Source organism: Ambystoma mexicanum, chromosome 1q (genome assembly GCF_040938575.1).
Source record: "Ambystoma mexicanum isolate Mex_15411 chromosome 1q, UKY_AmexF1_1, whole genome shotgun sequence".
Taxonomy (NCBI): Eukaryota; Metazoa; Chordata; class Amphibia; order Caudata; family Ambystomatidae; genus Ambystoma; species Ambystoma mexicanum.
Genome location: NC_090922.1, coordinates 695,125,843 through 695,147,202, shown reverse-complemented (window position 1 = coordinate 695,147,202; position 21,360 = coordinate 695,125,843). Strand labels below are relative to the sequence as shown.

Genomic DNA, 21,360 nt, shown 5'->3' with positions numbered 1-21,360 from the left:
GCAGCACACACCTCATTTAGAATAGCATTAGTACATAGCAGAATAGCAATAATTAATAGCAGCACACACCTGATTTAGAATAGCATTAGTACATAGCAGAATAGCAATAATAAATAGCAGCACACACCTGATTTAGAATAGCATTAGTACATAGGAAAACAGCAATAATAAATAGCAGCACACACCTGATTTAGAATTGTATTAGTACATAGCAGAATAGCAATAATAAATAGCAGCACACACCTGAATTAGAATAGCATTAGTACATAGCAGAATAGCAATAATAAATAGCAGCACACACCTGATTTAGAATAGCATTAGTACATAGAAAAACAGCAATAATAAATAGCAGCACACACCTGATTTAGAATAGCATTAGTACATAGCAGAATAGCAATAATAAATAGCAGCACACACCTGATTTAGAATTGTATTAGTACATAGCAGAATAGCAATAATAAATAGCAGGACACACCTGATTTAGAATAGCATTAGTACATAGCAGAATAGCAATAATAAATAGCAGCACACACCTGATTTAGAATAGCATTAGTACATAGGAAAACAGCAATAATAAATAGCAGCACACACCTGATTTAGAATAGCATTAGTACATAGCAGAATAGCAATAATAAATAGCAGCACACATCTGATTTAGAATAGCATTAGTACATTTGAAAACAGCAATAATAAATAGCAGCACACACCTGATTTAGAATAGCATTAGTACATAGGAAAACAGCAATAATAAATAGCAGCACACACCTGATTTAGAATAGCATTAGTACATAGCAGAATAGCAATAATAAATAGCAGCACACACCTGATTTAGAATAGCATTAGTACATAGCAGAATAGCAATAATAAATAGCAGCACACACCTGATTTAGAATAGCATTAGTACATAGGAAAACAGCAATAATAAATAGCAGCACACACCTGATTTAGAATAGCATTAGTACATAGCAGAATAGCAATAATAAATAGCAGCACACACCTGATTTAGAATTGCATTAGTACATATGAAAACAGCAATAATAAATAGCAGCACACACCTGATTTAGAATAGCATTAGTACATAGCAGAATAGCAATAATAAATAGCAGCACACACCTGATTTAGAATAGCATTAGTACATATGAAAACAGCAATAATAAATAGCAGCACACACCTGATTTAGAATAGCATTAGTACATAGCAGAATAGCAATAATAAATAGCAGCACACACCTGATTTAGAATAGCATTAGTACATTTGAAAACAGCAATAATAAATAGCAGCACACACCTGATTTAGAATAGCATTAGTACATAGGAAAACAGCAATAATAAATAGCAGCACACACCTGATTTAGAATAGCATTAGTACATAGCAGAATAGCAATAATAAATAGCAGCACACACCCGATTTAGAAAAGCATTAGTACATAGGAAAACAGCAATAATAAATAGCAGCACACACCTGATTTAGAATAGCATTAGTACATAGCAGGATAGCAATAATAAATAGCAGCACACACCTGATTTAGAATAGCATTAGTACATATGAAAACAGTAATAATAAATAGCAGCACACACCTGATTTTGAATAGCATTAGTACATATGAAAACAGCAATAATAAATAGCAGCACACACCTGATTTAGAATAGCATTAGTACATAGCAAAACAGCAATAATAAATAGCAGCACACACCTGATTTAGAATAGCATTAGTACATAGCAAAATAGCAATAATAAATAGCGGCACAAACCTGATTTAGAATAGCATTAGTACATAGGAAAACAGCAATAATAAATAGCGGCACACACCTGATTTATAATAGCATTAGTACATATGAAAAAAGCAATAATAAATAGCAGCACACACCTGATTTCGAATTTGCTCTTACAAAAATATGTCATGCATGCTACCGGGGGTTGTAACATTCATGACGTTTTCTATTAGCCGTGAACATGTTTGCTTCGTTGTCTGCCTTTGCTGGTGCCAGGTTGTTTTTTTCCTGGTGCTTTCTAGAGTAAAATATGAATAAATCCTTTAAGCAATGACGATTATGGACAAGCCAAACACAGCCAGCTATTCAAGGGTGTGCTCCTTGCATCCTAGTAAGTTCGCATCCTAGTCACAATGGATCAATGGATAAGGTGGACAAATGAAAGGAAACTTACATTTGACAAAGGTTTAATCATTTTTCCTACAGCATTTACAGAGAACATCCATGACAGTATATCCAAGAAGCAATGCCGCTCAGGGCGCATCTCCAGTTCTCCTTTGTCACCATTAGCTGTGGTAAGTGTTTGATGTATTGTTAGATTTTGGCGATTGGGTTTCATTATAATGCCATCTATGTCATTACAGTTGGCATACGAGTACACAGAGGAGGAAGATGTGATATGAGGAAGGACACACAAGCTGTGTGTGTTGCCTTTTATCAACCCATTGGCCGTCCGTGGCAATGCTAAAACCAGCATTCATTCCCACCAACTACCCATACCAACCTACCCAAAACACCTGTAAAATCACTCTTCTTTTTCTTCATTTCTACAGAATTCTATGTGTAGTCACATCTTATTTTGCCAAAACACCAATCAACTTAATAATGCAGCAGGGAAATACTTGCCAAAGGCCAATCAAAGCTGCGAAGTGGCCATGCTCCCCCAACAAGTCGGTCCCTTTCAACTATAACCTCTTAGCATTCTGGGACTTCTTGTAGTTTAGGTGTCGTCATTATAAGTATGGGCCAGCTCCCAAAATGGAAAGCATTGTTGGCAAAATAACCAGGACTGATTTAAGGTGTCACATGACATGGGCCCACTAGCCAGTCACTGTCGATACAAACATGGGTGTTTTTCTTTTGATAATACAGTGCTGCTCATACCTTTATTTCATATGATACATTTATTTGTATGTTTTATTGTTTAAATATATATTTAATGGACAGATAAATATTCCAGCTAGAAATGGAAACTACTTTTTAAATCTCATAAAAATAATTTTACTCCCAACTTGACTAACTGAAATACTATAATTTCAAAGTCCTATCCGGAGTACTGAGTACAGTAGAGGAAAACGTAGACATAATAGGGTTGAAGACTGTTTACGTTCTGCACAGAAAATAACCTCACAATTTGAAGGCTGAGAGGCAATGTCACAGCCTGTGTAATGATGCAGAGAGGTTTAAGTAGTCCCACCAAGGAACCACTTGACATCCAATGCCACCTTTTACTTCGCTTTTTGCAAACATTTGCACTTGTAATTACAGAACTACAACATTGCACTACATGTTGGCTTGGTTCAGGACACAGCAAATACATTCTCACTTTCAAAGCCCAGTATAATTTTTAATATTCTAATTGTGTCAAATAGAGTAAACTATGGGGTAAAAGCCTATGTTCGCTCGGACCAGCATTTTCTCTTGCGGAGTGGTTGGTGAGGGGTGCTGTGCACTCGCTTGGCAGATGGAGGTAGTTATTCCATCCACCAAATTGTCAAAAATAGGTTTAACTAATTCATCCAGGGATCAAAGATAAACGTTCTCCCATAAACACTGAGCACCTGTACTCTTGTAACCTTGACCATTTATTTACACAAGATGACCCAATTCATCACTTTTTATGGGGAATATGATTCATTTCCTACAGAATCCTCTTAGGGGCAACGTCTTGTGTGCCCTTTCTTCTGTGTCACTGAAGTTCTTCTTCTTCCTCCCATCCCTAACTGTTTTCCTCTGTCACCTTCCATCTCGCCTTTCAGACTCCATGCTTTCCAGCCTCTGACCTGCCGGCTTTGCCATCTATTTGTGTTTACCACTAAGGGTTCTTACTGTCAGAGAAACATGTTTCTGCTGGTAAATTATCTATAATTCATGATGTGTTTAGTACCTTTAAGTTTCACGATTAGGGTCAGGCCTCCATAAAACGTGTTTGTTTTGGGAAGCCTTGACTGCAATGATAGAATATGGCATGTCCACTGATGTCACAATTGTCATTGCTTTTTTACACATTTCACCAATTGTTACAGTGTTTACACTTTTCATCTACGCTAGTGTCAAAGTTTGCTCTCGGTTTTATGTGCCAGTCTCTGGCCAGCAAGACTGTTCAGCTGATTCTGTGCAATTTGATATATGCACTCCTTCTCTTGCTTATGTACTTTCTCCTGCCCCATACTCTCTGCTTCCCAAGGGTCTGTGCTCCCCTAAAATGCCAAACCTACACATGCTTCCTGTGGTCCATCTTTCTCACTTGAGCATGCGCTCCCCAGCCGCCTTATCTCTTTCCTCAGCTTCAAGATTGATCTTTCTGCCTCCCTGACCAGTTTAAGAATAAAGGACATATGTTGTGGGTACATGCTATTTAATGACATAGCTGGCATATGTTGCAATTACCTTCCATGTGATGGCCACACTTGGCATGATGATTGTTTAGTGACAATACAGGGCATTTGTAAGTAGTAATAAAGATTGCCCACGCTATCAGCTCAGGAAGTCTTCATTCTATTAAAGACAAGGAGGCGAGCATTATGCTTTACTTTCTTTATTTGCTGCCACACCAGCACTTTAAAACTTAACTTTAATACTGTACATTTATGTTCTTACAAAAACACAGTTATGGAAAACGTCTGCATGTGATCACTGTAATCACCCGAAAACTACTAGTCCCATGATACTCATAGTCTCTGGTAGTCCAATCCTCCCAGCTCTGCACCTATCAGACGGCAACCTCCTGTATAAGAACCCTTGTGCCCAGGTAATTTCCTCTTTCTTTGTGTCTGTCTCTCAAACTCAATAGTCTCTTCGCCAACGGAGCGATCCTCTTGGGATGAACTGTTAACAATCTTCAGAACTGAAGGCTTTAAGGTCAAACGCGACCAACTTGAAAGAAACTTTACTCAATTTCGCAAGTTTCTTCATCCTGTAGTTTTCTGGTCATCTCCTAAAAGGAATGGAGAGTCATTATGAGGGTGGGAATGAGCAACGGTGTTACAAAGTTAACCACATGCCAATGCAACTGATATGTTACTATTCTGGGTGGGATATAATGCTCGCCTCCTTGTCTTTAATAGAATGAAGACTTCCTGAGCTGATAGCGTGGGCAATCTTTATTCTATGACAAGACAGGAGGCTCGCATTATGCTTGTTCAACGCTGTTCACCACCCTATTAGGTATTTCCGATACAGGCTTAAAATAGAATGTCTTGAAGGTCGATTCAGAGGACCAATCTGCTGATTTCATAATGTCTTGCAGCAACACTCCTGTAGTAAAAGCTTTTGAAGCCATCGCCCCCCTGGCTGAATGCGCGCCAAAAAGAGACAAGTCAATCCCTGCCCAATGCATTATTTCTCTCACCCATCTAGCAATGGTCGCTGATGCTACTGCATGATAGGGCTTCCTGCACACAATGAGTAGCTGGGTCACTCCCTGTGGCCTAATATGCGCTGTTGCTTTCTCATAATCTTTGGACACATTGCGCTACGCAAAGCTTTTTATTACTAGTGAAGTATGGGTAGTCAATCACTCTCGAATCTGTCTTAGTCCTTTTAGTAATGGTAAAAGATATGCCGTCCGGATAGAATATTTTCCTATCGATTTCCAGAGCTTTGACATCAGAAACTCGCCTACAGGCTGTAAGGTAAAGCAGCATGGCTAGCTTTCCCGATAACTGAGATCGGGACAAGTTCTCGTTATCGGGCCATGTAAGAAAGAGGCGAAAAACGTCCTTTTGAGCTTCATCCCCCTGAGTAGACGTACAACTGCTGGGTGCTCACCTACCGCGGTACCCTCAATCTCATTGTGGCCTGCTGAAATGGCTGACCTATACACTCCCACCGTTCTGAAGGCGCCGCCTTCTTGAAATTTGAAAGCTAGGAAGTTGAGGACTTCTACTAAAGGGGCTGAAATGGGATCCAACTCGTACTCCGAACACCACCTGGACCACCCATTCCATGCCGCACTATAGCTCCGAAGGGTGAAAGGCGCCCAGGAGTCTCTGATACAATCTGCAGCGAGATGTGAAATTCCTGGCAGGTCCCATCTTTTCCTGAAACCCTGCAAGCTATCAAATGTAGCGAGCCCGTGATCACTAGCGGGTGAGGATGGCCGCATGGGTCGAGAAGAAGGTCCGGCAGCTGAGGCACTATCCTCGGAAAATCTGTAGAAAGTTCCATTGCTACTGGAAACCAAGGTTGTGCCTTCTAGAGGGGGAGCACCATCACAATTTCTGCTTGGTCTCAGCGAACTTTCGCTAGAGCTCTAGTGATCATAATGAACGGCGGGAAGGCATAATGTACTGCCCCTGTCCAGGGTTGCAGGAAGGCATCTGTGCCCGCTGCATCCGGGTCTATCCTCCAGCTGAAGTACCTTGATGTCTGGGCGTTCAGTCTGGACGCGAACAGATCTATGTGTAGAGGCCCCCATAGATTCTGCAATCGCTGGAAGACTTGGGGGTGCAGTTTCCAATCGCTGGAGTCCACAAGATAACGTGAATTCCAATCTGATACTTCGTTCTGCTTGCCTGGTAAGTATTCCGCTGATACGGAGATTCTGTTTTGAAGACAGTAATGCCAGAAATTCTTCGCTAACTCGGCTAGCATTTTGGATTTTGTGCCTCCCAATTTGTTTATGTATCGCACTGCAGAGATGTTGTCCATCTTGAGCAGTACGCAACATTTCACCTTGTCTTTCGTAAAAGCGCGCACTGCGAAAGAGCCCGCTAATAACTCGAGACAATTTATGTGGAGTTGTAACTCTTCCTCTGACCACTTCCCTCCTGTCTGCACATGTTCGCATCTGGCTCCCCAGTCTGACCTGCTTGCATCTGATTCTATTACTAGTTCTGGGGCGTTGCCAAAAATGGCGCGGCCGTTCCAGGCCTCCATGTTTTCTAGCCACCAGTTGAGCTCTGTGAGGGCTTTGCGGTCCAAAGTCACTAATTGATGATATCGCAGACCTCCTTGGAGATGTTTTATTTTGAGCCTTTGCAGGGCTCGATAATGAAGAGGACCCGAAAATATCGCCTGAATGGAGGCTGCTAGAAGACCAACTACTCTGGCTAGTTTACGAAGGGAAATAGTCCCTTTCGCTAGAACTGCTCTGAGTTCTTTCTTGATCGCTCTCACTTTGTGACCTGGGAGCTCGAGGGAGGCTTTCACTGAGTCTATTGTGAAGCCTAGAAAGTCTATCCTCTGGACCGGACGTAGTTGGGATTTGTCTAGGTTCACTAGGAATCCTAGTGAGGTGAGGAGAGAGAATACCCATTGAACGTTCTTTGCTAGAGTAGCTTTCTCTGATCCTCAGACGAGAATGTCGTCTACATAGATGATGATACGTATGCCTCTCTCTCTGATGGCTGCTGCCACCAGTTTCATGAGCTTGGTGAAGGCCCAAGGAGCGGAGGACAGACCGAACGGGAGACACGTGAATCGCCATACTTATCCCTTCCATCGGAAGCGCAAATATTTCCGATAAGAAGTTGCTATCGGAATCGTTAGGTATGCGTCTTTGAGATCTAGACGAGCTAGCCAGTTTCCGGAGTGCAGAAGGTCTCGGAGAAGATGAATCCCCTCCATCTTGAAATGGTTGTATAACATCCATTCGTTCAAATCTTTTAGATTGATTACTGGTCTTATTTTGTCCCCTCTGTGAACTAGGAACATGTTGCTGAGGAAACCGGGATCTCTCTGGAGTTTGCGCTCTATCGCATTTTTGCTTTCTAGTTTTCTGAGCTCGCTGTGCAGGAGCGCTGCTTCCTCTTGCGCCATAACTATGGGGCGGGGTTCTGTTCTCTGCACTGGCGTACCTATAAACTCTATCTGTAGGCCTGTTACTGCCTGTAGCACCCATGCATCGATTGATAATGCTTGCCATTCGCGCAGGTAGTGGAGGGTTCTTCCTCCTACACTCCGACATGATGTACTCACCGGCTGCTGCCCCTGGTTGTCTGTAAGATCCTCTTCCCCTGCGGCCTCTAGGGAACCTCGATCTAGCCGGGAAGAAGGAGTCTTGTTGTCTGCAGTCCCAGTACTGGGTGCGCTGATTGTAGGGCCTTCGTTGGGAGTTATAGCGACCGGACGAGCAACCCCTATGTTGTCCGGTCCTGGCAAAAATCCACCCTGGAAAGATTTTTCTGATTGAAGTCTGGGCCTTCTCTAAAGCGGAATAAGTTCCTACGAACTGCGCCATTTCTTTGGCTAACGCCTCGCTGAACAACAGACCTTTGGCGCCTTGGCCCGCTTCATAGGTGGCCAGGTCGCTCAACTTGTTGTCAATCTTCAATAAGATTCCTCTTCTTCTTTCCGAAGATAAGGCACAATTGGCTTTGCCCAATAGGCATACTGCTCTTTGCGCCCAGTTGCCCAGGACGGTTGCGTCTATTGGCGTGCCTGTATCTTTTGACTTCTCAGCGAGGTCTATAATTTTTACTAATGGACCCGAAATGTCCAGGAGCTTATGCTGACATCCTTTGCAGGCCCGGTCCACGCCTTTCCTGACGTCTCTAGCTGGAACGTAACCATCTTAGGGTCTAAGTCAGGGGTTTCTGTTAGTTTATTCGGCAGTTCTGGTCTAGAAACCTCAGATCTCATTCTCGATCTTACCTCTCTTTCTAGAGGTTTTCTGATATGCTGAGCCATGTAAAGTGCCACTCTAGGGGAAGGTACCCATTCTGAGGACTTAGGGTCTCGGATGGCTTTGGGGTCGAGCATGTCTGCCGTATCTTCTATGATTTGGGGGTCTTCCACACCTTTACTGATATCTTCTTCTCCCTCGCCCCCTTTATCATCGGGCGAATAGCCCTCGTCATCGTCCCCTTAATTGTACACCCCTGGGGTAGGGGGTCTATCCTGGCTGTCTCTGTTCTTTGCCAGGAAGGCTTCTTTAAGCCTGGCGACAGGGTCGCCTGTCAATTGGCGAACAGTGTTAACCCTTTCAATGATGCCCGGGGGGGGGTCAAAGAGTGCTTGCTCTTCCGGGCTACTTTACACCCCTTCTTCTCAACCCCTTTTTGGGGGTGTCCTGCTGACGTTCCTTCATTAGGGCTACTAGCCCGTCTTTTCCTGGCTGTGATCTGTTTCTGTTGTTCAGCCATTATCATTTCCAGAGTCTCCAATCTCTTCGTAATGGGCTGCACCCCTTGAGAAACCGCCTGCTGCAGGGAGTCTCCGAGTACCTCTTAAAACTCTGTGTCAAGTCTGATTCTTGCTGGGAAGGATCTTCTTCCCACTCTTCTTGACTCCACTCCGGAGAAGTGGAAGGGGTGTTGGTGGGGGTGACAAACTGAGCCATAATCGAGGTGTTGGCAGGGCCAACTGCGTGGAAGTCAGCAGATGAAGGCTCTTCAGGCTCTACACACGTTTCTGAGGAGTAATGTAGTGTGTGCCTGCAACCCGCTTCTTGCGTTTTATAACATAATCAAAAGATATATATATATATACTTTTTTTTTTTCTTTTCAAAATAAATCTGGAGCTCTGGTTGACTACTTCTCTCGTACGCGACTGCAAGCGCAATGTGAGCCGGCGCCGATTATTACAGAGCGCGGGGCTCGGCAGCCTGAAGCGAGCAGAATTGCTCGCGGCTCCGGCCCTCGCTCGCTCTTCACAACACTCGAACTTTCGTGAAAAAAGTATAACGCGCGCTTACTGAATGTAATACGCTGTGCAACGCTCGCGCTACGCGTTCAGGTAAACTCTTTTGAGGAGAATGAAACTAATTCCATGCGCGCTACGATGTAATGCCATACTGATATACACATATTACATACATTATAGAAATATATACGTGACTAACAATCCTTCTATAAGCAAAGATAGAGAAAAATGTCACTTATTTTATGACAGCAAAAAGAAAGAGGAAAGGACCTGGGCACAGGGGTTCTTATACAGGAGGCTGCCCTCTAATAGGTGCAGAGCTGGGAGGATTGGACTCCAGAGACTATGAGTATAATGGGACTAGTAGTTCCCGGGTGATTACAGTGATCACATGCAGATGTGAAACAAACGTTTAAACTGGTCCATTTTCGTTTTCCATAACTGTGGTTTTGTAAGAACATAAATGTACAGTATTAAAGTTAAGTTTTAAAGTGCTAGTGTGGCAGCAAATAAAGAAAGTAAAGCATAATGCAAGCCTCCTGTCTTGTCATAGAATTAGGAATGGCATGTAAATATTTGGCATAGTAGTACCTGGCTTTTGATTTTCATAACTGACATAATGTGAGCACCTTATGCATTTGACTTTACAAAAGCCAAAACTGTTGGTTTTTCCCAAGCTGTTATTGTAGTCCTCTGGGAAGGGAAGAAACCCATAACTGTGAGCCGAGACGAAGTCTTGCATAGCCTGACTGCTACACTCCATCCTTTTGCTTTCCTTAGTGTTATCTTTAGTCCAACGATGCTCCTCCACTCATCAATGGTCACCATAAAGCTTTGCATGTGAGAAGAGTTAGCACCTGGCTCCTTGTGCAACTGGAGCACGATCTGGTTGTCTTAAGTTCAAGGGATCTTCTGGTGACAGCTATGCTGATTGCTCCTGCCCCTGCATTGGTATATAAGGAGAAAGCACAAAGTTCATGTTTCTGCTGCTGCTTACAGATGTCTTGTGGAGCGACAGGTGGATGTGGCCTGAGATGGGGTGAGGGAGGCATCAGGCAAGAGCTGCCTGGAGCAGCCCACCTACAGGTGAAGTCAACTGTAAGCAGGAAACGGGTGAAGCAGCCGCATTAGTCAGTTAAGCTTTCTGGGTGAACAATACCTGTGGCAATCCAGAACAGGGTACAGTCCAGATTAGGAAGACAGACAGCTGCAAAATCAGGGGTCTCAGGCAGCAGTGGCACAGACACTAAGAAGAAATGGACAGGCACACGCAATACCAGGCAGGAGAAACAGAAGTGCAGTCCCACAATCAGAGGGCCAGGCAGCAAGTAGAGTCGGGTTAGTTGGCAGGAAGAGAGGAGGAAGGAACTAGCAACCGGGACAGTCACCAAAGAGGCCTCAGAAAGAATAACTTCAAGTCTTAGGCAGCAACCAAATTGATCAATTTCGGCCACTTGCATTGCCATGCACATGTGTGCTGCATTAGCACATGCATTGCAAACAGTAGGCACCACTTCGAATACCAAACTGGCCAAATCCCATTTTGTCAAAGGTTTTTTTTAACCTTTTTTACCGCAAAAAGATAGATGGTGGGTTGGGTTTAGATATATAGAAAAGGGGATAAAAGGGCGGTTGAGGCGGTAGTATGGGGTCTTCCCCACATGTTATGGTAAACAATTGTGGTTAAAAAATGTGGAAAAATGGGATTCATCCAGTTAAATCTGTCCAAATCTCAACGATCCCTACAATCTTCAAGAGATTTTAATGGACCCTGATTTTCAATATTGTTAAGCTTATTGATTGCCAGGTAAGGCATCTGCATTTCTTTCCACTTCCTTAGTACGTGAGGGCACGCCTTCTAATGAATTCAATTACTATATAGTACTTTATCTGAGCATTACCTTCATTACACCATGGTCTGCTTCACAAATCATATCGTCCCACAAATGAAGGCATTATCCATGCATTCTCTTGTGACAGCTTTGAATGGGTGAAGGTGTTTGGGCAATGCGTGAAAAGGTCTTTTGTTATCCTTTTGCGCATCCCATTTCTTCTCGGGACAGCATAGGAATGAAGTACTGCTGCTCTGAAAGCCTTTCTGTCCCTTTCACAGATATTGAAATCAATGTTTCCCTCTTTTCTATAATAGAATATTTATTTATATATCCCATGTGACAAAGTGCCCAGACTTGGTTTTGAGATAGAGGATGAGGTAGCCATGGGGTCTGGATGCTTCCACCTACAAAGCAATGGTGGGCCTGTGGGCATAAGGGCCTGTGCCGTCTAATTCCCTGTGTGGTCTACTCCCTCAAGCTTTCCCTCACCCATGTGCCCTTTTGTCCCAGGACATCAAATCAGTGCATGGTGATATGTCCAAGCACTGTACTCAACATCCTCACCTATGCAGTGTTTCTGGGCCTGGGGGCATAATGTGGGATACATTTACCCACTCAGCAGTATTTCCTCACATCACCAAGCTGCACTTCAGCAGTTAACAGCAAAATGGCTGTGCTGGCTCCTTTAAGCACCATTGTCCCACATCAGAACTGCGTTTGCAGCTACAAAATTATGGCTTCACTGTCTTGCCAAGCACCTATTGGGCAGGATGGAACAAGGGGGCACACTGAGAAAGCCTGCCAGTGTGTTGCTTACATGCACCAAGAAGAAAATTGAGAAGCAGCATTGCTTTGCCACTTGATCCACATTCCCCCTTCAAAAAGGAAATATTTGGCCTTTATAATGATGGCGCCCTGATGCGCTTCCTCATCTGTTCAACCTGACACAGTTCGTATCCCAGGAGATCTAGCTGTGTCCATCCACATTCAGATTGTAGCAGCAAAAGAGAGCACCGTCACAAAATGGCAGGCTGTGTAAGGCATGGTCTGGGAAGTCACCAGAAACTTTACTTTCAGCCCTACGGAAGAGCGCTTGACTTTTGGCTACAAAGTGTCAAAAATAAACCCTGAAAAAAGAAACCCTAGCTCTCTGTGCATATGTCAATTTCAAGGGACCTTTGCTTTGTACAGACTGTGGTGTAAGAGAAACTTGCTAGGGCTACAAACAATGTTTGAAATCCAGATGGGAGAGAATAACGAATTTGAAAGGGAAATCCCAGAAGCATTCACAACGTGTCAAAATGTGCTTTTGCAAATGAGAAAGATGTCTGTTTTAAAAGTGTAATCTTGAAGAAGGCCCTGTGCTTGCCTGGAAATGTCAGGGTGGTGTTGTGTGAAAACCTAGATGGGATGTTTTGTTTCAACAGACATGATTCTGATGCAGAAAAATAAAATAACTAAGGTATTGGCTGTATTGTGGAACTAGCCAAACAGGTTTGCTGCTTGGGAGTTGCTAGCAACAGGAGAGGCCTTCCCCCGAAAAGAAACCACAATAGGTTCTGGGACACTTACGTGCTAATTGTGCCCTTGGAAACTCTGAATAGGCCAAGAGAAAGAAATATCACATGCCCATCAGACTTGTGTCTGTGCTCCAGCTTGAGACAATACATTCTGGGACACCTACGTGTGACTTCTAGAAGTGACAAAAATCATCCACTCAAACCAAGGAGCTCCAAAGAAAAACTCCATGACAACCCTGGGCTAAGTTGACATTTGCTGGTAGCCTGAGAAATATGGTCCCAGTTGAAGGACAAAGGCCAGCCCCATTTGGTTCAAAAGACTTTTTAATGAATAAACTTTTAAGACAGTTAATTCTATAACCGGACAGCTCAGTAATGTAAAAGTTGTACAGTTTAAATATGATTTTCGTGGCTTTCAAACAAGATATTGTGGCTGTCCATCGCGTGTATGGGACACAAACACCAGGATAATGTTAATCATGGGAAAGTACATATGATGGAACGTCAAAAATGAACGGACATATGCCCTATGATAATATGTACACACACCTAAAATTGTGGGATTTTGGGTGAAGCCTTCCTCACTAAAATGACGAAAAATTATTAGACGGACGAAACAAAGTCCTACAAACGTGAGAATTGGACTGCCATCCTCTGTGTGAAATATGTAATCTGCCCATATAGTTTGTTAGAGTGCCACAACTGTATATGTTAAGACTGATTTTAGCAAAAGTAACTGTGGGATGATCCTCTGCATTGTAAAGCCCACGTCATAAACCTGATGTCATGCCCCTGAAATCCAACTTGCTGACAGCAAGGCGGTAACAATCACCCCTGACCAATCCACTTGTTTGAGCCATGCCCAGCCTAAACCTGGCCCACCGTATAATCCTATGATATCACCATTCCTTATAAATAAGAGAGGCTGACAGAGGAAGGGACTCGCTCCTGAATTTCCAGCGCCTGCGTAGCCAGACATTTGAGATACACCTTTGCAAGATTCCAGACTCTACTTCCAAGCCAAAGCATAGCTGACCCTATCCCAGCAAAGCCATTGATCCAGAAACCCCACTAAAATCCCAATAACAAGGGGGAAAAGCTGTGGTACCCTTTTGGGAAGATCCTGTGACCAGACCGGCTTTTTGCCCACTACCTGCATGCCCGCTGTACTCTTGCCATCCAATGACCAGACTTGCCCAGCTGTTTGCTGTGAGGGGCGTCCGCCATGTTGTGACCTGAGATTTTGAGTCCAGAACCCAGTTGACTGTCCCAAATCCCAAACTCAAAGGTGGATCATGAGTATTTCCCCATCTCATAGCAACACATAGCCTATCCCATCTTGACCCTTTGTCTTTGTCCTACTTTCTAAGTAGTCCTATCCAGACCCTGATAACATGTCTAAAACTGTTCTAATTCTCTGTGCATCTTGCCCTTGATTTCCTAGTGTTAGCTCCATCATGCCATTCATTTCTACCTTAGATCAAAAGTCCTTAGTCATATTTGGAATCATTTAAATTAATTCCCACATACATTTGAACATGGGTTGAAAAGGTTAAGTTGCAAATTAACCTTGGAACGTACCGTGTCTTTCTTTAACAATCTATTCTTGATAATCTAGTTTAAGTAAAAATGGTCCTTTTACTTTCCAAACTGATTTTCTCATTTTAACTGCTTTATTTTACCAAAACCGAATCTCCTTTCACCTTGAAAATCTCATCCTTTGATCCAGCTATAGTCACTCTTTCACTTATATGTTGTCCCTGTGATGTGCATCTATCACCCAGCCTAAAAAAAACACATTCTGATTCTATGCATTTCACCCGTTTTTTTACATTTTGACATTTAAAACTGCAAAGGTGTGAATTTGGATGCACTGTGTTTTCATTTCAAGTTGATTTTTGAACTGTCTGCCTTTTTTGATACCTTACCTTATAGTTGCTAGTGATATAACATCCCTGATACTGTGATAAAACATATGTACATCATTATTTAAACACACATATGATTAATTATTTGTCAAAATCCGAGTGTCATTTATGTCACTGCAATATTGGAGTTTGAGGTAACATTGCAGGGGGAAACATTAACGTGGGTGGTATCTATCCTAATTGAAAAAGTGCTCCTATTCATTTGTGCTTTAGATATGTTCTTGTAGGTTACCCACGTGTATTGAGTAGTTTTAATTGTAATTATCACCCCATTGGTGATTGCCGCCCAATATAAAAATGGTGTGATTTCCTTTGAAATTAAAATAAATAAATATTGTATTCCCACCAACCGGCCTGGTTCATGGTCCATTGTGACCCGGGGTATTTGTAAAAGGGGGTGTGAGACAGGTTGGGTATCGGATCAATTTGAATTCGTAGAAAATAAAGAGAAAGTATTCTAATTGAGCGCTACATCCGAGGCTAAGGGCAGGAGTCCTGGTCCGGTGTGTGACGCCCGACTGGAATCCTTCACAATAAGGGAAGGATCCTCTGGCCTTCCCCACCTTGCCCCGGCTGTCAAATACATGTCAAAGTGTGCAAGAACAAGTGCCTGTTCCCTTTAAAGAGGTTACAAGCATAGGAAATGCAGAAAGCACCAGTCTGGTGCAGCCATTCCAAAGGTATGCCCCATAAAGTATTTGCGGGACCGTCTCCCACAGCAAATTCTTGCATGGCAATTGTAAAAGTAGATGGGGTATGTGAGAAACCAAAAGGTGTCTCACCCGCTAGTCCTCTGGGACTTTTCATCCTGGTGGCCAGGAAATGGCCATCACTTTTGGATCCAGTTCCTGGGGGTGGCCCAATGTGGGAGGATCACCTGGGTGAGGGGTCTTTGGGCAGTGGAGGTGGGAGAGCCGATGGTGAGACACAGTATTCCTCCCTTTCCCGTACCCATGATCCCTCCTATTTCATTAGATTTTCCAACTCCCCTCTCCCCCTTTTCATATGCTGGGCCGAGGAAGAGGGCAACTGAGAGTAAAAATGCGAACTCTTACATATCACGTTGGACATGTCGTGCTAATTGGGTCAGGCAAAGTCAGGCACTTGACTCTAAGTGCATACATCTGATACCAATTAGCTCTCCTCACACAAAAAAAGGAGGAACATAGAGACACACTCTGAGCAAGATGTAACACGAGTAAGAGCAGAACTTCCAGTGTGAAGGCAAACCTACTGGAGCAGAGCAACGGACCAAGGGATGAGAGCCACGAGTGGAGAACTCCAGGAGTTCCCTGCAGGAGGTTGTTGCCTCCAAAAGGTCACAAAAGACACATGGAGAAGGCCAAAGCCCAAACAAGAAGGCTGCATTGTGTTTCAAGGATGCCAGCGACCCTCCCGGGTGAACGGCAGAGTTGGGGAGGCAAGGCCAAGTCTGTGGTACTAAGCTTGACTCGCAAACTGGAAGACAGTAAAGACAAGAAAGAAACGCACACAGCTGGTGAGTTGGCAAACGACATGAGAGACCAGTGTGTGCTAAAGAAAGATTGAAGTGGCAACAAAATATTGCACGATTGAAGGCTGCAAACGTGTGGGTGATATGGGAAGAAAGGCAGACATGCAAATTAACCTTGAAGTAACAATAGCTGTAAAGTCAGCAATACTGAGTAATGGAGTGGTCAGGCAAAAGGAAGTAGCACACTCGAAAGTCTCTGTGAAAGGTGAAAAGTTTGTAGAGATAAAGTGAATAAACTGTAAAAGCGAGGTGATGAAAATTAACCCCAAGAGAAGGGGAAAGCAAAAAGGTGAACGTTGAACTTTGATGCATGAGACAGTGAACTACCCAGACGAGGAAGCACTGTGGCAAATAACATAAGAGTGTGAGTTGAAAGCTGGAAAGTCGAAGTGGTCCTGCGTTGGTCTGTAGAAAAAGTCAAACACATTTGAAAGTCTTCGACATCAGGAAATGGTCCAAGCTTGACTGAGAGAGACCAGAAGTGTAATAAGTTAGGGGAAGGGAACCCCTAAAGGAGGTGAATTAAGCCTGGGGAAGGGAACCGCTGCAAGTGTTTTGTTTTGCTGTGAGCGGCATGAACCCGACTGAGGGAGACCGGCGTGAACTTTAGCCTTAAGAGGTCTGAGCCTGACAGAGTGGGACCGATGTGAACTTTATGGTGAACTGTGTTTTGGAAATTGGACATTTATGAATTTCATGTGGCAGGCCAGGCGGGCCTCGATCTACATTTTGAACTGCCTTTGTGGTAAGAATTTGAGCCAGAGTGTGTCATCATGCCTACAGGGACCGCCTTACTCCGTGCTATCCAACATGGGGACGAGAGCTAACTCAGCCACATTTATTCTTTACATTTCAACACTGGCTTTCCTCTACATACATATTCTCCTTTTCACACTTTGTGTACAAGATATAGGGCAGGCATTAGGTTTTGTTAGTATAGGCTATTTTGATTTGACGGACTCAACGAGGACTGTTTTATTTATTATTTGATGGTCGAGACTCCTCCCCTCTTGGCTATAGGGAAAAGTAGGAGTTTCTCCAACCTCACTGAAACTTCAATAAAGGTTTTGCCAATTGTACTTTTTGTGTCAATGTCATACTTGAGATACCATGCCTCCCTTACAGGTAGTACTAGGACCATCATGCAAGGAGGGTTTTACTGGTCAAAGAGAGAACAAAGCCAGAATCTGGAAATAATATGGTTCTTGCTAAAAAATAATGTTGCCAATAGTCACACAACATGTGCAGTCAACCACACACCAAGGGCCCTCAATCTGGCCAAGTTAAATTCACCACTGAGTAATACCTTCTAAGACATTTCCGGTGCTTATTCCACTGCAACAGCCTTGCTTAATGTATGTAGTCCCAAGATGGAAAGCCAGGCTTGGTCATAGTTCTGGTTGCCCCTCTAAGACCCAAGGGCAAGGCTATCATAGTAGAGCAAAGCCCACAAAGCAACACGGTTTAGCCAAACCGAGCCAAAGCACAGTATTAACCCACACCGAAGCGCAGGGAATCCTTGAGGGGTAGGTGTAACCCCTTATATAACCAGCAATGTTTGAGAGAAAAGTTTTGGTGTTTTGAGACAGTGAAAGAGGTTTCATGAGAGTTGAGGACAGAAAGTGAGGAATATTGAGGTGGAGCAGGTGTAAGAAGGTGTGATGGAGGTAGTCAGATGGAGGGAGAGTGAGATGGAAAACAGGGAGGAGGTGGTGAGAGGGGCCCTCAAGATAATTAACGTGCCAGGAAGAAGAGATAAAGGAGGAGAAGGAGGAAAGAGTAGAGATAAAGTTGGCTGTAACATCGAAAGGGAGGATGAAGAGTAGGTTTAGGAGGATGGAACAGACATTGAGGTGGAGGATTAGGATGTCTTTGAAGAGGAGCTTGGAGGTGACATCAAAGAAGAGACAGCGAAGTAGCTTCAAGTAAAGGTTGGAGCTAATACACAGGAGCAGGAACATATTCAGGAGTAGAGTGGAGGTTACACGGAAGGAGAGAAGGAGGAGTGCATGTGCCGCAGTGTTGAAGAGGTAAAAGAGACAGAAATAGAGAGACAGAGATGAAGGAGAAGAGAAGACAGGACGATGGGCAAAGGTCCCCTTAGGCATGACCACATTGCCACTGCTTGAAGAGGAAACCAGAGAACAGTGTGTTGAGGACTAGAACCAGGATCATAAAATGGGGAGGAGGAGAAGGCACACTGGCCCAACCTATAGAGAAGCCTGACTTGGAAGCCTGCAGGTGAAAGCTGTTGGTCTTATCCTGGTATCTCCAAGCCCTAACCTCTGTCATTATCCAGACTTACAAGAAAGCACATGCAGATGTCAAAAGACCCAGGAAAGAGGACTCCCCAGAAACAGCAGAGGATCTGAATCTACAGAAAGAGAAGCCAAGAAAGAAGTGTGGGGACATTCAAACCCCCCAAACTGTGAGTGGCCTACAATTTAGGATATACGCAGTGGAAGGGTTTACCTGGATTGAGGATTATGAAATTCAGAGACTTTGGATTTAACCCCAAAGATGATGACAATATGTTCTTGAGTTATATTCAATTTAAGTTGGCCCTCTTATGCAACCACCCCTAATCATTGTGTATTTAATACCCTAATCTTCTGTGTCACAGCTATATTGATCCTACTCATCTACATGACACCGTATAAGTGTACAAGCAGTGATTTTAGGAGGATACCCTAAACACAAGTCTCAGAGGATTTCAGGAACCCATTAACTGGCAGCCACCGCACAAAAAAATGCCCCTGACCTGAGCTGTTTCTAAAGATCTCCTTAATGTCTTTAAAGTTTTTAATTGGCTTCTGCACAAATTTAGCAGTGTCAGAATTAGCAGGGCAGAGCCCCACAAAGTTTTTCCAAGACAACAAGAGAATAATTTTAGCAGTTGCTGATCGGATGCATTGCTTTGTGTTTTGTAAATAATGAAACAAACAACAGGTTATAGCAATTTTGCATTACCTGGATTCTCTTCACCAAAGGTCATTTGAGTCTGCTCTCCCTTTGGCATTTGCACAAAACATGCTTATTAAACCAATATTACTCTTTTACATATGCACAATCATAAGAAACAAACCAAGGCAATCTTAGGCTACACAAACTTCTTTTGGAGTGCTTCCCCTGAAGGAGTGAATTTGTAACTGTGTCCCTAAGACATGACACAATAATTACAATTACAACAATTGCAGAGCTGCTCATTTATTTACTTACTTGCTTATGGAACGGGTGCTTCAAGTGGGTTTGTGTTAACTTTGTATTGAAGACCAGCAAATTGCATGTTCATACAACATTACAATTGCCCACACATTAAAGAAACACAGTCTTTACTCTTTCCCCCTACTAGGAGGTTGAGTACAAGTGTCTGTTAAAGGTTTTTTCATGTCTGCTTTTGAATTGATGGGGTATGCATTTGTGAGATGAGGAAAGGGGTAAATAGAAAGTAAATTGTAGCCTGTGAAGGGGCAATCATAGAAAACAGTGCAAGAGCCTGTGCGGATACCTCCAGATGATTCTGAGGTCATTGTAAGTTGTGTACGGCTCAGTCTGGCTATGACCTTTACTATGCCCAGAAAATAATGTCAGATTGATATTAGAGAAGGATGGCACATATCAAATAAATGCCTAATGCTCCTTTTTTTCTGATAGGTCTTATGGTGCTGACTGATGCATGGACATATCACCCTAGCACTAATTTGATGAACTGGGACAAAGCAAGGCAATGGTGCAGAACTCATTACACGGACATGGTTGCAATCCAAAACAAAGAAGAAAATGCATATCTCAATGATGTTCTACCAGGAAACCCAAGCTACTACTGGATAGGCATCCGGAAAATTAACCAGATCTGGACCTGGGTAGGAACGAACAAATCGCTGACCAAAGAGGCTGAGAACTGGGCCCCGGGGGAACCAAATAACTTAAAGAATAAACAGGACTGCGTGGAGATTTACATCAAGCGGAAAAATCACACAGGCCAATGGAACGATGAGCCTTGTAGGAAGGGAAAGATTGCCCTCTGTTTCTTAGGTAAATACTTGATGTATTCAAATTAAGTCATCTTTATCTGTGTCAAGTCTTGTCTTGACCCTCCTTTCTCTTGAATCCTGCATACTCAGCATTAAACCACCGTATGTGACTCACCTTCTGATCAGCTTGAAATACGAGCCTTCACACTTGACATGTTTCCTTGCTGAGTGGGTCTATACCCACTCATCCTTCTAAACCTGCAATAATCCATTGCAGATGTCCCTTGTGCAAACAATCCGCCCAGGGTACCTTAAACGGGCATATCACAGATGCCCTCTCGCTTTGTGCAAATGAGCAAAACGGAGGTTAGATGGGCGTATTTTTACATAGAGAAAACACAAATGGGATGCACAATATTAAGAAAACAAAAAGCATTCCCTATTCCCGTTAAGATGAAATTCACTCCCCGCATTGAAGTGTGTGCTAGAGTCAATCATACATTAAAGTGTGGATCACGTGACTGACAGAAATGCATGCACAGGTGTTGACCAGGGTCTCTTTTGCGCTGGTGCCTAGACCCCCAGAGATGGGCAGGTCACCTTGGTAAGTTGAATTGTGCATGTCCAGAAATCGGGCTTACAAAAAAGCACATCTATAGCGCTATGTTTAGATGTCTGATGACATCTAAAATGTCTGATGACATTTCATGACAATATCCCAATTGTAATCAAATGTCTGATTTCATGACAATTGGGATATCTGAATACATGTGGTAGACATGCGATGGGGATGCATGCAGTATGACAGTAGGTAGATCTGTTTAGGCACTCTACACTAGTCCTCTGGTGGAAAATGAGTTGTGTGCGCAACCTGTGTGTGTGTGTATATATGACTGGTTAGCGAGTGTACTATGGTTTCCCGTTGGGTGTGTTTGATTGATTTCAGTGTGTGGGCTAGCTTTTTTCCTGTCTCTAAAGCATCAATTTTGCTCAAAAGAGTGGCCTCCTTCT

General features: G+C 43.3%; 1 protein-coding gene across 1 annotated transcript in view; it reads left to right on the top strand.

The window, feature by feature from the left end:
- Positions 1 to 21,360, top strand: part of LOC138535425 (P-selectin-like) — an 899,675-nt gene that overhangs the window by 141,020 nt on the left and 737,295 nt on the right. The window contains exons 3-4 of the mRNA XM_069641294.1: positions 2,199 to 2,287; positions 20,030 to 20,410. Coding sequence (XP_069497395.1) covers positions 2,239 to 2,287; positions 20,030 to 20,410 — 430 coding nt within the window. The 5' untranslated portion in view covers positions 2,199 to 2,238. The remainder of the gene's footprint in view (positions 1 to 2,198; positions 2,288 to 20,029; positions 20,411 to 21,360) is intronic.